Consider the following 17,497-nt stretch of genomic DNA (forward strand, 5'->3'; position numbering starts at 1 on the left):
TTTCAGCCTAATCAACCATTTTTAAAAAAGTTTTGCACTCATGCAAGCAGAATTGAACAATGCAAGTTGTGCAGTTAGCAATGTTTTTCACCAGAAATGTTTATTCAAACATCTATACTACCATATTGTAACGCGAGTTGTTTTTGGAATGTGAGGAAATGTATTTTAAGTTCTTTATTTCCCATTGCATTAATTTGGAGTTTAAGCTGTGTCATCTAATTTCCTGCCATTACATTTTGTAGGAAGCAGTAAAGTTGCACCATGTAAATGAAAGAACTGTACATAGAGTAATGGGAAAGAAAATGAGTTAGTACTAACCCATAGGTGGATCCTCTGATTCAGGTTCTGGTGTTGGGAACCCAATATCGTGATTTGTGGCTGCATCAGCAAACATGGGGATGGTCCTTTCTGCTAGCTTTTAACAAAAAATTACATTAATTTATTTTTGATCAAATTTTTTATTTTGTTTTTCCCTTACATACACGTACACTAATAACAAACCATGCAGATTACACCTTAAGCACCACAATAAATTCCTTCCTCACGACACTGTGGGTACACTTCACATTTTATTAATGGTTTTCCATAGCACTGTTGCAGAGATTATGAACTCAGTCCTGCCATCCAATGATGCCACAATTATTCTCCGTAATTGTCTCATTTTCTTTCTATTAGCTAACTTATCATGTAATTGCTTTCTGTCGACTTCGATGACAGCCATGAGCTGAGCAGTTGCACAAAAGGTGACACTCTCCTGGAAACTTTTGTTGGACCTTTTTAACCCATCAAACGGGCACCAAAAACCCGTGAAAGTGAACCAACTGATTGAGATGCCGGCGAGCCAGCAGCCAGCCCGCAAGGCCAGTAAAAGCAAGGAGAGAAAGACCCCCAACCCCAGAATAGGGCAACCCGTGTGGCGATGCAGGCCTAAATAAGGTTGACCCAGCAGAGTCGCCAATGCCGACCAAGTTGTCGAAGGAAAAACTGTGCCAAAGGCACAGAAAAGCGGCAAAAGAGGATCTCATGCGGCAATGAAGTCGGCAATAGAAGCCGTGCTGGTGCCCATAAAGGCAGCGATGGACAGAGTGGAGCGGAGACTGGAAGACCAAGAAGCGACAGCTCGAGACCTGGAAAAAACGTCCATGGACCAGGATGAGCGGATCACCTCACTCGAGGCGGAGGTTACAAGGTCGGTGGCAACCCAGACGATGCTAAAAGGGAAGGTGGATGACCAAGAGAACAGGTCCCGGCGACGGAACCTACCAGAGGGCGCAGAGGGTAGGAGCCCACCAGAATTCATCTCGAAGATGCTCGGACAATTAGTCGAAGAAGAGGGCTTTGCCAAGCCCCCAGAAATTGACCAAGCCCACAGGCTGAGCCACCAGAAACCAAAGTCAGGGAAAACATCAAGGATAATAATCGCAAAGTTCCACAAATACCAGGACAAAGAATTGATCCTGAGGTGGGCAAAAGATACGCGGTCATTTAAGTGGGAAGGACACACTATCCGCATTTACGAGGACATTGATGCCGACCTGGCCAAGTGCGGAATTTAACAGGGCTAAAGCTACACATTTTAAAAACAAGGTGCGATTCGGCATGTTATACTTGGCAAGAATATGGATCACGCACAACGTCAGGGACCATTATTTTAATACGTTGGAGGAAGTGAATAAATTTGTGCAGAAGAACGGACTCGGGAGGAAATAATGTGGCAAGACACAAATATACTCATTTACACGAACTAGGGGGGAAGGGGTAACTGTACTTGGCGAGCTATGCCCACCGGTTCATCTAGGCTAAGGTGCCGGGTGGGGGGCGCAGACTCATACTGGTTGGGACCAAAGGGCTCAGTTTTCTAGGAGTGAGCCACCACATTAGCGGACAAGCTGGTTTCCGGACGTAAAAAGGGGGGAAAGGCAGCAGCAGATCTCCTGAGAGTGAGGGAGCGCCTGGTGGCGAGGGGCGGTTGTGGGGGGTGGGGGGGGACACGCGGGGCAAGGTAAGGTGGGGGGCAGTAAAGGGAGGAGGGGAGGTGGAGGAGAGGGGAAAGGAAGGGAGGAGAACACATGGGCAGAGGGGTTCAGAGTGGGGGGGGGGCGAGATAGAAGGGGAGGGTAGAATGCTGATCACACAGGTAACACGTAGAGATGGTTGGGAAATGGAAGATGGTGGTGACCCCGATAGTCACCTGGAACATGAGGGTACTGAACGGACCAGTGAAAATATCTAGAGTCTTCGCCCATCTAAAAAGCCTGAGGGCCGACGGTAGTCTTTCTTCAAGAAACCCACCTAAGAGAGAAGAACCAACTGAGGGTAAGGAAAGGCTAGGTGGGACAGGCATACCAGGCATGCTTCGACATGAGGGCGAGGGGGGTGGTCATACTGTGAACAAAAAGGTAGCCTTTACAGCGGCGAACATGGTGACTGACCCTGGGAGAAGATACATCATGGTTAGCGGGGTTCTAGAAGGTGGCATTAGTCAACATATGCGCCCCTAACTGGGACGATGCTGAGTTCATTAAAATGACTATGCCAGAGATCCCCGACCTCGACTCCCACCAACTGATTATGGGGGAAGGTTTTAACTGCATACAGGACCCGAAGGCCGACTGACCAAGCCCCTGATCGGGGACCAAATCAGGAATGACGAGGGAAATAACCATCTTCATGCAGTAGATGTAGGGGGGAGGGGTGGTGGTGTAGATGGCTGGATCCATGGAGGTTCAATCACCCAAGGGAGGAGGAGTTCTCCTTCATCACGAATTAAGGGACGATAAATGCACAGACATATATGGATGACTGTTAGAGGAGATAAGGGCCCCACTAGAGGAGACAAGAAAAAGATGGGAAGAGGAGATTCACATTGAGATAGGAGGAGGACTCTGGAGCGAAATACTGTATAGGGTGAACTCTATCATGTGCACGGCTCAGCCTGATGCAGCTAAAAGTGATGCAGGGGATGCACCTGACCTGTGTTTGATATGTCTGTCATAAATGAAAATGTTCAATAAAAATATATATTTTAAAAAAGTGTTTTTGTCTCAGGCTATAATCATTCTTTTTTCTGTACAAGATAGAAAAAAAACAACTTATGTGTTTGATATGTCTGTCATAAATGAAAATATTCAATAAAAATATATATTTTTTTAAAGTGTTTTTGTCTCAGGCTATAATCATTCTTTTTTCTGTACAAGATAGAAAAAAAACAACTTGCCTAGGTTATAGCATAATCATGACTTTTATGAGTCTATTCAGTGAGGTTTAGATTACACCTTAGCTTGCCCCTGACTTTCCCACCTCAATATCTGTGTGCTGTCTTGCTCACTAACAAATAAAATAACAAAGCACATTACCTAGCCTCCCCTAATAGTGTTAGGTAATTTGTATGATCCTTTTGGGGTTGAGAGGCATAATAGTGAAAAATCGTCTCCATGCTTTAGATCTAGCAATACCACAGAATTTGCAAAGATGAAGACAGTTTTTAGGTGTTATTATCATTTCTTATTGAGATTTATGGTGCAGGTGCCGAACTCACTGGGTCACTGGGCCAGTGTAACAGATCCATCAACTGTGATCGTTCCAAAGTCAGTATTTAGTAGGTCACATTATTCTCATTAATATGACAGATGGAAACAGTCCATAATTGCCAGTTATAAATGTTTGGTATCTACCCCAAGTAATGTAAACAGTCCAATTCCCATGCAATCTCATGGCATCAGGTCAAACAAAGTCTGCTGGTTCCCAGGTACTTCACCCCTGCCCCAGCTGATGAATCTGTACTTGTCCACGTTGAACACCACTTGGAGGAAGCACCGAGAGGAAGATGGCAAAGGTGAAGAATGTTCTCTGGATGGAGGTCATCAATGTCCATCCCAAGAGTGGCTCGACTGCACCACTACTGACCGAGCTGGTCGAGGCCTAAAGGACATAGCTGCTAGACTGTGTCTGTGGCAGGGGGTGAGGGAACCAACAAGAGGGAAAAACATACTTGACCTCCCCCTCAACGACCTGCCTGCCCATGACCGTATCAGTAGGCGTGACCACTGCACAGTCCTTGCTGAGATGAAGTCCGGTCTTCATGTTGAGGATACCCTCTTGTGTTGTGTGGCACTACCACCATGCTAAATGGGATAGGTTTCAAACAGATCTAGAAATTCCAGACTGGGCATCAATGAGGTAGTATGAGCCATCAGCAGCTGCAGAATTGTACACTATTAGTAACCTCATGGCCCAACATATCTGCCATTCTACCATCACCACCAAGCCAAGCGACCAATCCAGGTTCAATGAGCAGTGCAGGAGGACGTGCTAGGGCACAGGGCTACTTGCGTGCTCAACTGCATAAGCTGACAGAGATAACCAATTCCACAACCAATGAATCAGATCTAAGCTCTGGAGCCCTGCCACACCCAGCTGTGAATGATGATAGGCAATGAAACAACTCGCTGGAGGCAGAGGCTCCACCAATATTCGCATTCTCAATCATGGTGAAGCCCAGCACACAGTGCAAAAGATAAGGCCGAGGCATTTGCATCTGCAGGAATTAGTGCCAAGTAGATGGTCCATTTCGGCAGCCTCCAGAGGTCCCCAGCGTCATTGATGCCAGTCTTCAGTCAATTCAATTCACTCCACATGATATCAAGATACAGCTGAAGGCACTGGATACTGCAAAGCAGGACAAATCCGACCTGGCCAATTACCGGCCTGTCAGTCTACAATCGACCACCAGTAAAGGGGTCAACAGCAGTGCTATGAAGCGGTCTCGGTGGCACAGTGGTTAGAACTGTTGCTAAGGCGCTGAGGACCCGGGTTCCATCTCGGCCCTGGGTCACTGTCTGTGTGGAGTTTGCACATTCTCCCTGTGTCTGCGTGGATTTCACCCGCACAACCCAAAGATGTGTAGGTCAGGTGGATTGGCCATGCTAAATTGCCCCTTAAATGGAAAAAAATAATTGGGTGCTCTAAAGTTAAAAAAGTGCTCTGAAGTGGCATTTGCTTAGCAACAACCAGCTCACTGATTCTCAGTTTGGGTTCTGCCAGGGTCACTCAGCTTCTGATCTAATTTCTGCCTTGGTTCAAACATGGACAGAAGAACTGAACTCCCAGGGGTGGGGTGAAAGTGACTGCCCTTTATATCAAGGCCACATTTGACCAAGTATGGCATCAACGATCCCGAGCAAAACTGGAGTTGGGAGGGGAGGAAATTTCTGCTGGTTGGAGTTCTACCTAGCAGAAAGGAAGATGGTTGTGGTTGTTGGAGGTCAGTCATTTCTGCTCCAGACATCACTGCATGAGTTCCTCATGGTAGTGTCTTAGGACCAACCATCTTCAGCTGCTTCATCAATGACCTTTCTTTCATCGTTAGGTCAGAATTGGAGATGTTTGCAAACCTATGGTTGTTCCTGATTGGGGACCCCACCAGGGCTCCCCTCACACCACTCTGTCGCCTCCATTGTCCCCAGATATTCAATGTTGCCGCCACCACCGGGTTCGTGGTAAACTTTTTTGGTGAGAACGGTAGCGGCGCCGTCACCAGCGCCTCTAAACTCGTCCCTTTACAGGACTTTCTCTCCAGTCTTTTACACGCCGCTCCCTCTCCCTCCATCATCCATTTACGAATCATCGCCACATTGGCGGCCCAATAGTAGTCGCCCAAATTCGGTAGCGCCAATCCTCCTCTGTCCCTGCTACGTTGTAGGAACCCCCTCCTTACCCTCGGGACTTTCCCTGCCCACACGAAGCTCGTGATGCTCCTGCCTATTTTTTTGAAAAAGGTCTTCGTGATTAGTATAGGGAGACATTGAAATACAAATAAGAACCTCGGGAGGACCATCATCTTAATTGCCTGCACTCTGCCCGCCAGCAACAGAGGCTGCGCGTCCCACCTCTTGAAGTCCTCCTCCATTTGTTCTACCAATCGTGTCAGATTAAGTCTGTGCAAGGTTCCCCAGCTCCTAGCGATCTGAATCCCCAGGTATCGGAAGTTTCTTTCCACTTTCCTTAGAGGCAGGCCTTCTATCTCTCTACTCTGGTCCCCTGGGTGTATCACAAATAGTTCACTCTTCCCCATGTTGAGCCTATATCCCGAGAAATCTCCGAACTCCCTCAACATCCGCATAACCTCTATCATCCCCCCCGCTGGGTCCGACACATACAACAGTAGGTCATCCGCGTATAGCGAGACTCGGTGTTCTTCTCCCCCTCTAATCACCCCTCTCCATTTCCTGGAGTCTCTCAACGCCATGGCCAGAGGTTCAATTGCCAACGCGAACAACAGTGGAGAAAGCGGGCATCCCTGTCTTGTTCCCCTATATAATCGGAAATACTCTGATCTTTGCCGACCCGTGACTACACTTGCCGTTGGGGCCCCATAAAGAAGTTTGACCCAGCTAATAAACCCGTTCCCAAACCTCCTTAACACCTCCCATAAATACTCCCACTCCACCCTATCAAATGCCTTCTCTGCATCCATTGCCGCCACTATCTCTGCCTCCCCCTCCACTGGGGGCATCATTATCACCCCAATAGTCGTCGCACGTTGACATTCAGTTGTCTCCCTTTTACGAACCCTGTCTGGTCTTCGTGCACCACCCCCGGGACACAGTCCTCTATCCTCGATGCCAGTACCTTTGCCAGCAATTTGGCGTCCACATTCAATAATGAAATAGGTCTATAGGACCCGCACTGCAACGGACCTTTATCCCTCTTCAAAATTAGCGATATCGTCGCCTCCGACATTGTCGGGGGTAAAGTCCCTCCTTCCCTGGCCTCGTTGCACGTCCTCACCAACAACGGGGCCAACAAGTCCACATATTTTCTATAACATTCCACTGGGAACCCGTCTGGTCCCGGAGCCTTCCCTGCTTGCATGTTCCCCAGCCCCTTAATAACCTCGTTCACCCCAATCGGTGCCCCCAGGCCTTCCACCTCCTGCTCCTCCACCCTCGGGAACCTCAATTGATCCAGGAACTGCCGCATCCCCTCCTCTCCCTCTGGGGGTTGGGACCTATACAGTCCCTCATAAAAGGTCTTGAACACCTCATTTATCTTCCCTGCTCTTCGCACCGTGGCTCCCTTTTCGTCTCTAATTCCCCTTATCTCCCTCGCCGCTGTCCTCTTTCGCAATTGATGAGCCAGCAGGCGACTAGCCTTTTCCCCATATTCATACCTCCTCCCCTGTGCCTTCCTCCACAGTACCTCCGCCTTTCTGGTGGTCAGGAGGTCAAACTCCGTCTGGAGTCGTCTCCTCTCCCTGTACAGTCCCTCCTCCGGGGTCTTTGCAAATTCCCTATCCACCCTTAAAATCTCCCCCAGTAATCTTTCCCTTTCCTTGGCCTCTGTTTTCCCTTTGTGGGCCCCAATGGAGATCAGCTCTCCTCTGACCACCGCTTTTAGTGCTTCCCATACCACTCCCACACGGACCTCCTCGTCGTCATTGACCTCCAGGTATCTCTCAATACACCCCCGCACTCTTCCACACACTCCCTCGCCTGCCATCAATCCCACATCTAATCGCCAGAGTGCTCTCTGCTCCCTTTCCTCTCCTAGTTCCAGGTCCACCCAGTGTGGGGCATGGTCCGAAACCGCTATGGCTGAATACTCAGCTCCTTCCACCCTTGAGATCAACGACCTTCCCAAAACAAAAAAATCTATCCGGGAGTACACTTTATGGACATGGGAGAAGAAGGAGAACTCCCTGGCCCTCGGTCTAAGAAATCGCCATGGATCCACTCCCCCGATTTGGTCCATAAACCCTTTGAGCACCTTGGCCGCTGCCGGCCTTCTTCCGGTCTTTGAGCTGGATTTATCTAGCCCTGGGTCCAGCACGGTATTGAAGTCCCCTCCCAATATCAAGTTTCCGACCTCCAGGTCCGGTATACGACCCAGCATCCGTCTCATAAATCCCGCATCGTCCCAATTCGGGACATATACATTAACCAACACGACCTCCATTCCCTCCAGCCTGCCACTCACCATTACATATCTACCTCTGCTATCTGCTAAGATGTTCTTTGCTTCAAATGCTACCCGTTTCCCCACCAATATGGCCACCCCTCTATTCTTTGCATCTAGTCCCGAGTGGAACACCTGTCCCACCCATCCTTTCCTTAACCTAACTTGGTCCGCCACCTTCAGGTGCGTCTCTTGGAGCATAGCCACGTCTGCCCTTAGTCCTTTCAAATGCGCGAGCACTCGGGCCCTTTTAATCGGTCCGTTCAGGCCTCTCACGTTCCACGTGATCAGCCTCACTAGGGGACTACCTGCCCCCACCCGTGTCGACTAGCCATCACCTTCTCTAGGCCAGTCCCATATCCCGCCTCCGCGCTCCCAGGCGTCGCCCTCCATCCCCGTCCACCCACTCTTTAGCCATTTCCTTTTTGATTTCCGCAGCAGCAACCCAGCCCCCCCCCCCCCGCTAGATCCTTTTCTAGCGTGATTGCTCCCCCCATATTACTTCCACAAGTCAGCTGACTTCAACTGACCCCGGCTACTCCTGCTCACTCCTTGACCCCCCCGTGTGGGGAACTCCCTTGCGCCTGTCTTCCCGCCATAATCTTTCTGGCGCGGGAACATCCCTTTATCTGACCCGCCTCTTGTGGCGCAGCTCCCTTTCCTCTCCCCCTCCCATTCCTCATTCTCCGCCTATGTCCCTTCTTTCCCCCCTCACCGGCGCCCACATTTCCTAGTGTCTCCCCCCATCCCAATTTACTTCTCTATTTACATCACCCATAACAATAACAATAACATTCCCTACAGTATCAGTCCCTCAGTTCCGATCCAATTTCTCCTCTTTAATAAAGGTCCATGCTTCTTCCGCCGTATCGAAATAATGGTGTCTCTCCTGATACGTGACCCATAGTCGTGCCGGCTGCAGCATCCCGAACTTCACCTTTTTGTGTAACACCTCCTTGGCTCGGTTAAAACTCGCCCTCCTTCTCGGCACCTCCGCACTCCAATCCTGGTACACCCGTACCACTGCATTCTCCCATCTGCTACTCCGCACCTTTTTAGCCCATCTCAGGACGTCTTCTCTATCTTTAAGGCGGTGAAATCGCACGATTGTCACCCTGGGTGGTTCTCCTGCTTTTGGTCTTCTCGCCGGGATCCGATGTGCCCACTCCACCTCCAAGGGGCCCGCAGGGGCCTCAGCACCCATCAATGAGCTTAGCATCGTACTTACATAAGCTCCACAGTCCGCTCCTTCCACTCCCTCAGGGAGACCCAGTATCCGAAGGTTCTTCCTTGGCGCTCTGTTTTCTAGGGCCTCGATCCTTTCAATACACTTTTTATGGAGTGCCTCGTGCGTCTGTGTTTTGACCGCCAGGCCCAGGATCTCGTCCTCATTATCCGTCACCTTCTGCTCCACCACGCGGAGCTCTGTCTCCTGGGTCCTTTGTGCCTCCTTGAGCCCCTCAATTGCCTGTAGCATCGGGGTCAGCACCTCCCTCTTTAGTAGCTCCACACACCGTCTCAAAAATTCGTCTTGCTCGGGCCCCCATGTCGCCTGAGCTTTCCCGCCACCATCTTGTGTCTTCTCCCTTTCTGTCTCTTTCGTCGACGATTCCTCGCGCTGCAGCCGCCGCCGACGATATTTTCCTCCTTCGTTGGGGGGGACGACTCCCTATTCACTCACCCCACACCGGGTTGCGTCGCCCAGAAATTTCCCGTTGGGGCTCTTAAAAGAACCCGAAGGTCCGTCGGAGCTGGAGCCGCCGAAACGTGCAGCTAGCAGGGCATCGCCGCAACCGGAAGTCCCTTCCTCCACTTCTGACGCACAGTAGCAGCACTGTGTATCATCCACAAGATGTGTTGCAAGGCTTGTTGGACAGCACCTTCCAAACCCATAGCCACTACCATCTAGAAGGACAAAGGCAGCAGATGCATGGCAACACCACCACCTGGAAGTTCCCCTTAACGCCACTCACCATCCTAACTTGGAACAATATTGTTGTTCCTTCACCTTTGCTCGGTAAAAATCCTGGAACTCCTTCCCTAATAGCACTGTGGGTGTACGTGCACCATATGGATGCAGTGGTTCAAGAAGACACCTCACCACCACCTCCTCCAAGGTAGCACCACCACCTCCTCCAAGTTAGTTAGGGATGGACAATGAATGCTGGCCTAGCCGGCGAAGCCTACATCCCTTGAATAAATAAAAAAATCATCAAATTGTAACAAGTAATTTACAATGTGCTCAATCGCAAGATACGGATACCATTGTAATATTTGTCATAACGCCTCCTTTCTTATTCATGCAGCAGAATGCCTAAATAATATCAGTTTACGTTGTAATTTCTCTTAATTCAGAAAATTTACCTCGAGGACTGGGTGGCTTGGACTTGCTGAGTGACCTGAAGATGTAGGAATGGTATTCTGTCTAACCCAAGGTGCTAATTGCAGCATCATAATTTCACATAATTTTATTTCTATTACTCTGGTAGATCTAGTATCGTTTTGATATCTCCAGATGTGCCATTGCAGGTTGTTATATCTAACTACTGGAGTCCATTACCATCACCAACTGAGTATAACAGTTTCACTTGGTTTCTGCTCCACCTTTCTGAACATGCAGAGTCTCTTTAAAAGAGAAGTAAAAACAGACAATTCTGGACACAATAGATCTGGCAGCATGTGTGAAGGAGAGAAACAGAGTTAACTGTTCAGGTTGATGACCTTTCGCTGAGCTCTGATGAAAGGTTGGCAACCTGAAACGTTAACTCTGCTTTCTCTTTTTACAGATGCTGCCAGACCTGCTGTGTATTTCCAGTATTTTCTGATTTTACCTCAAGTTTCCACCACCCACAATATTTTGCTCTCTTAGTGTTGGCTCCAAGGCATTCCTGGATAAAGGAGGTTGTTTATTCCAAACTGAGCTCAGTTACTCAGTACTTGTCCGCCAGATCTTCAGGATGCTGATTGACCAGCCAGCATAGCTTATAAGTGCACCTGTGATGACAGACCTAATACTAGAGTTAGAATTCACCACAGTCGTCTCTAAATAACCTAAGTGAGGAATACATAAACTTCTATTCTATTCGATTGAGGAATGTTTGGCATGATAAAAGTATTTCATAAAATAGCTACAGTGACGCTGTTCCATATATTGGGCTTTCAGGTTTGAGCTTTCAAGATTGAGATCAATAGATTTTTATTAGGTAAGGGTAGTAAGGGTTATAGAGGCGGGTGGATCAAGTTGAGGTACAGATCAGTAATGATCATTGAATGATGGTGCAGATTTGAGGGCCTGAATGTCATTCTCCTATTCATAAGATTCTGGGAACCTTGGCTGGACAGGCAGTAGAAACCTTATCAGTTGCCTCTTCTGGTAAACTGAGTGTTGTTAGCTAATTAGGCTCCAGCAGCAGCCCCTTCCACTGATGGGATGTCTTAATGCTTTTCTCTTGCCAACTTAGATGGTGTTTGCACCCAGCTATATCGCTCTGCCACTTCTCCACTACTTTGTGCTGTCAGACTGCTTGTTAATATCTAATCTTGGATGAGCAGCAATATTCTCCAGCTAAGGAATAGTGTATCACTAACTTGCCATTAACTCAGTTCTCCTCAAACACTTATCAGGTTTCACGGAACAAATCACAACATCAGTGCTCAATTTGAGCTGGCTTTCAACAGTTTCTTTTGTTCCTATTTCTAAATCTTTTGCACACCCACCCTCTTTGCGCATCTACCTTTTTGTTTTTCAAATGTCTGAAGTGCTATTGTTGTAGTACAAATTATATTATTCAGGAAAACTGAGTCAATTAGGGAATAGCAAATTAACTTTAGTGTGTAGAGTACACAATTCAGAGATCTACAGGCAAAAGTGGGATGTATTTAGTTATAAAATATATAGTTACAAAATAATTTCTAGTTAATGAGCGTGATTCAGTGGCCTCGTTGCGCTCGAGCGAGAGCACGATAAGGCCGGTGAATAGTGGGAGAGGCCAAAAATGAGAACTATGCCGGGTGCCAAACCATTTGCGATGCAACCGACCTGCTCCTGCAGGAGAAATCAGCATCTTAATGTGTGGCGAGAAACCAATATCACCACTTAAGCCCTATTTCCATGTAATCAACGGGAGCCACCCCATATCCAACGTCCTTTGTGATCCAGCTGCTTCCCCAGCAAGTGGTCATGCTGGCGCCAATTAGTACTCCTTTTTAAAAACATGAACCTGGCAGCAGAGCTTCTGCGGGGAGCTGGCAGCAGAGCTTCTGCGGGGAGCTGAAGAGGTGAGTAGCCATCTTCGCTCACAGACAAAGAACCTGGGGCACTGGGCCTGGGTATTTTTGACCCCACAGAGCTAGCGCAAGTGGTGCTGCTGCTAGGCCAGGCACTGGAGACGGTAGCAATATTGTCTTCAGAGGCTTGAGGCGGCGGCCCATGTGCAGGACCCGGCCACCCATTGGGCCAGAGTGAGACCCAGAGGGGGAGGCCCGCGACGGCCCAGAATGTACAAGCGTCGATGGTCATTCGAGTGGATGAAGGACAATGTGTGCCGCAGGAGGCTCCGCTTCAACAAGGAAATAGAGTGGCACCTGTGTCATGTCCTCGCAGACGTGGCATCACATGGTGGAGGAGGACACCCGCTGTCCGTGGCTGTTAAGGTCACTGCAGCACTGTGCTTTTATGCCTCTGTATCCTTCCAGGCCTTGAGCAGGGACCTGTGTGACATCTCTCAGGCTACAGCCCACAGGTGAATCTGACAGGTCACGAATGCTCTGTTTGCCCGGGTGGAAAACTATATAAACTTTGGCATGGACCAAGCCCAACAAGATGCCCAGGTAGCAGGGTTTACTGCCATTGCCGGGATGGCCCAGGTCTAGAAGCTGATAGATTGCACGCATGTCGCCTTGTGTGCACCAGTTCATCTGGGAGTGTCCTATATTTACAGGAAGGGATTCCACTCCCTGAATATCCAGCTTGTGTACGACCATCATGTGCAGATCATGCACGTGTGTGCACGCTTCCCAGCTACATCCTGGAGCAGTCAGACATCCCAGGCCTCTTCGAGGACCACCCCAGGATGGTTGGCTGGCTTTTGGGGATAAGGGTTACCTGGTGAGGACCTGGCTAATGACGCCAGTACAGAAGCCGGTACCAATGCGAAGATCTGATACAAACGTCGTTGACATCTCCCTTTGAATGTCCCAGCCGCACCCTGACATCAGCTCCGGGATAGCCTGTTGTAGAGGCTCCACGTCTGACTGGGAAGCAGCTGGGACCTGGGACCCAGCAGACCTCCGACTGCTGTCTCGCCTGGGCATTACTGTCTCCACCTGATGTACATCAACAACTGTGTAGTGCTCACAAGAATGTGCCCCAGAAGCCTGACCACTAACATTGCCCACTGAGATGCATGGCTCTGCACTGGTGGAGGGTGCTGATGACAGCTGTGACGCGTCGATGGTGGCATCCTCTAAGTTCTCCTCCAAGGTGGTCTCATGGGGGGCAGAGTGGGGGACAACACGGAATAGGCCGTCGGCTGGAGGACCTGCGGGAGAATGGACATGTGTTCAGTGGGAGGGATTGGTCATTCGGTATGAAAATAGCAACTCACATGTGACAACCCATTTGGGTTGGGCCTGTTGAACCCTCACATCTGTGGCATGCGCCGACCTCCATGTTGGTAACTGCTCTGTCCCCGGCCTCCCCCGTAACCTCAGGACTCATTCCTCGAAGGCGGTGAGGATTCTAATCTCCGGGCCAGTCTGGGTGGTCTCCCGAAGATTGTGGGACAGCTTTTCTTGCGGAGACAGAGAGGCATTGTTAGCTGCATGTGTGGGGGGGACGGATTCTGGGAAGTATGTGGTTGGGGAGGGGTTAGGGGTGGGGGGAGAGAACATCTTGGGGAGGGGGCAGCATGAGTGGGCCAGGGCACAGTGCTGGGCGGGGGTGGTGCCAGGTGCCGGTTCGGGTTGGTGGGGTGCTAACTCGCACAAGTGGCCCGGGGGTCTTACGTCACTGGGTGCCGATCCTCCTGATCATGCTTCCTGAGATGTCGGCCGCTGCCACTTCATCCCAGGCGGCATAGGTTGCCCTGTGGCTCACCCTCGGGACCCTTGGGGGGGAAAAGGACATCCTTCCTGGCTTCAACCACCACCAAGAGCCTCCCCAGGTCTGCATCATCGAATCGTGGGGCCGGTGTTCTAAGCGGCATGATTGCGAGCTGAGTGGGGTTGGCTGTGCAAAAGATGTTTAAGTGCTGCTCAACCTTTTTAGCTGGCAAGCACGGTCATGGCAAATCAGCTGGCGAGCCTTCATTTGCGGTGTGAAGCCTGTGGGGCCTCCTTAAATGGACCAATTAGCATTGTATTGCGGTGATGGTCTCACCAGGAAGCTAGCGGCAGTTCCCGCTCCCTATCACACTTAGAAACATTTTGGAAAAATCGCGCCTGTGATCAAATAAAATGATACGTGTCGATTAAGAAATTTGACCTGAAATTGAAACAAGTTCGTAGTAGGCTTATGCAGAAAGTAAGGAGGCATGGGATAGTGGGAAATTTGGCCAGTTGGATAACGAACTGGCTAACCGATAGAAGTCAGAGAGTGGTGGTGGATGGCAAATATTCAGCCTGGATCCCAGTTACCAGTGGCGTACCGCAGGGATCAGTTCTGGGTCCTCTGCTGTTTGTGATTTTCATTAATGACTTGGATGAGGGAGTTGAAGGGTGGGTCAGTAAATTTGCAGACGATACGAAGATTGGTGGAGTTGTGGATAGTAAGGAGGGCTGTTGTCGGCTGCAAAGAGACATAGATAGGATGCAGAGCTGGGCTGAGAAGTGGCAGATGGAGTTTAACCCTGAAAAGTGTGAGGTTGTCCATTTTGGAAGGACAAATATGAATGCGGAATATAGGGTTAACGGTAGAGTTCTTGGCAATGTGGAGGAGCAGAGAGATCTTGGGGTCTATGTTCATACATCTTTGAAAGTTGCCACTCAAGTGGATAGAGCTGTGAAGAAGGCCTATGGTGTGCTCGCGTTCATTAACAGAGGGATTGAATTTAAGAGCCGTGAGGTGATGATGCAGCTGTACAAAACTTTGGTAAGGCCACATTTGGAGTACTGTGTACAGTTCTGGTCGCCTCATTTTAGGAAGGATGTGGAAGCTCTGGAAAAGGTGCAAAGAAGATTTACCAGGATGTTGCCTGGAATGGAGAGTAGGTCTTACGAGGAAAGGTTGAGGGTGCTAGGCCTTTTCTCATTAGAGCGGAGAAGGATGAGGGGCGACTTGATAGAGGTTTATAAGATGATCAGGGGAATAGATCGAGTAGACAGTCAGAGACGTTTTCCCCGGGTGGAACACACCATTACAAGGGGACATAAATTTAAGGTGAAAGGTGGAAGATATAGGAGGGATATCAGAGGTAGGTTCTTTACCCAGAGAGTAGTGGGGGCATGGAATGCACTGCCTGTGGAAGTAGTTGAGTCGGAAACATTAGGGACCTTCAAGCAGCTACTGGATAGGTACATGGATGACGGTAAAATGATATAGTGTAGATTTATTTGTTCTTAAGGGCAGCACGGTAGCATTGTGGATAGCGCAATTGCTTCACAGCTCCATGGTCCCAGGTTCGATTCCGGCTTGGGTCATTGTCTGTGCGGAGTCTGCACGTCCTCCCCGTGTCTGCGTGGGTTTCCTCCGGGTGCTCCGGTTTCCTCCCACAGTCCAAAGATGTGCGGGTTAGGTGAATTGGCCAATGATAAATTGCCCTTAATGTCCAAATTGCCCTTGGTGTTGGGTGAAGGTGTTGAGTTTGGGTATGGTGCTCTTTCCAAGAGCCGGTGCAGACTCGGGGGGCCGAATGGCCTCCTTCTGCACTGTAAATTCAATGAAAATCTATGATTAATCTAGGACAAAGGTTCGGCACAACATCGTGGGCCGAAGGGCCTGTTCTGTGCTGTATTTTCTATGTTCTATGTAAGTTATTTTAACTTTGCACAGTTAATTGGTAGTAGCTGCATTGAAATAAAGCATGCAGTTTTGGACACTACTCCTTAAATTAACACTGGTGTGTTGGAATGGTTAGGATCAGGATGAATCACCAAATCAAAGGCTTTGGTTAATGCTAAAGATGACTCAAAATATGAGAAAGGACGTTAATAAACTTGAATAATGGACATGTAAATTGAAAATTAATTTCAGTGTAGGTAATGAATCCAGTAAGGAATGCAAGAAAAACTTCTTCACCTCGAGAATGGTTAAAATGTTGAACTTGCCACCATAAGAAATCGCTGAGGTTAATAGCATGGATGCATTTAAGAAGGCTAGATAAGTGCATGAGGGAGAAAGGAATACGAAAATATGCTGAGCAAGCATATTTTAAATAGGGTGGGTGGGTCTTGTGTGGTACATACGTCCTGGCATAAAACAGTTTCTGTGCACTAAATTGTGAGAGTCTGAGGCTTAGGTCTTAGCACCAATTGCATTGGCATTCCAAGGATAAGGAAGACTGAGAGTGACGTGACCCAGTTAATGGAAGCAGTGAAAATAATAAATAATGTAAATATTATTAGTTTTATAAAATTTAGATTATGAATGCATAATTAGAGGATATGAAAGTAACATTTAACAAACCTCCATCAAATCCTTCAGCCAGTTGACCAAAGATTTGTTTTGTGAACTATACTTTTTGTTGTGAAGGATGTGACACAACACTTGCACTCAATCATTGGGCATCATAGTTCAGAAAGTCACCAATCCCGATTGAGGCCATTGCTGACATGCCAATGTTACCCAGGAAGCTTGATAGTTTTGGTTTATCATTCAGTACATTTTATTGAAGCCACGTGTAGCCCACTGCTATTTCACCACCTGCAGATTGGCTGTGTTTAGTTACTTAGTTAGCTTTGTTGATGAGAGGTAAGGTTGCTAAGCACAATATTAAAATAAGTATCTAATTGTCTGTTTTTGAAACCTTTTTAATCTTTTGAAAGAATCAAATTTTTAAAAAAATTTCTAGGCTTCAGATGTTCCTCTGTCATCCATTTCAATTAATCAGTTGAGAATGGATTTAATTGTCACTTAAACAGCAACACAATAAGAATACTTTGCTTTAGCCTAGGAGAGGTTATGTGCTGAAATTCTTTATCCTCTTGAGCAAAAACTGATCAATTATTGTGACAGTTTATATATATGTTTGTTTCCAAATTTAGAACCATATTGTGTACAAGGGACTTGAGAAAGACATATGTATGTGTTTAATGGGCACGTAATAGCTATTGACACTCATGATTGAATTACTATAAACAGGACATTACATTTAAGTGTAATTTAACATGCATGAATACCAATCAATAATTAATCAGTGTTAATACCTAATCTCCGGATCTTTCTCAATAGGGCTGGGCAGTCAAATTAATTACTTACCATTTCATAACTTTCAAGATTTCCCCTCTCCTGTAATTCCTTTTTGAAAATAGATTTTGCTTTGTAATTCAAATCACACATTTGCAAACAACTGGTTATTTCATAACATTGTCAAACAATTTTAAA

General features: G+C 48.0%; 2 protein-coding genes across 5 annotated transcripts in view; one reads left to right on the plus strand and one right to left on the minus strand.

Moving 5' to 3' along the window:
* Window positions 1–17,497, plus strand: part of cenpp (centromere protein P) — a 452,755-nt gene that overhangs the window by 161,142 nt on the left and 274,116 nt on the right. The window lies entirely within an intron of this gene.
* ogna (osteoglycin, paralog a) overlaps window positions 1–17,497 on the minus strand; it is a 35,671-nt gene that overhangs the window by 17,661 nt on the left and 513 nt on the right. The window contains exon 2 of the mRNA XM_072472647.1: window positions 319–415. Within this exon, the coding sequence (XP_072328748.1) occupies window positions 319–415 (97 nt within the window). The remainder of the gene's footprint in view (window positions 1–318; window positions 416–17,497) is intronic.

Source organism: Scyliorhinus torazame, chromosome 13 (genome assembly GCF_047496885.1).
Source record: "Scyliorhinus torazame isolate Kashiwa2021f chromosome 13, sScyTor2.1, whole genome shotgun sequence".
NCBI classification, from domain to species: domain Eukaryota; kingdom Metazoa; phylum Chordata; class Chondrichthyes; order Carcharhiniformes; family Scyliorhinidae; genus Scyliorhinus; species Scyliorhinus torazame.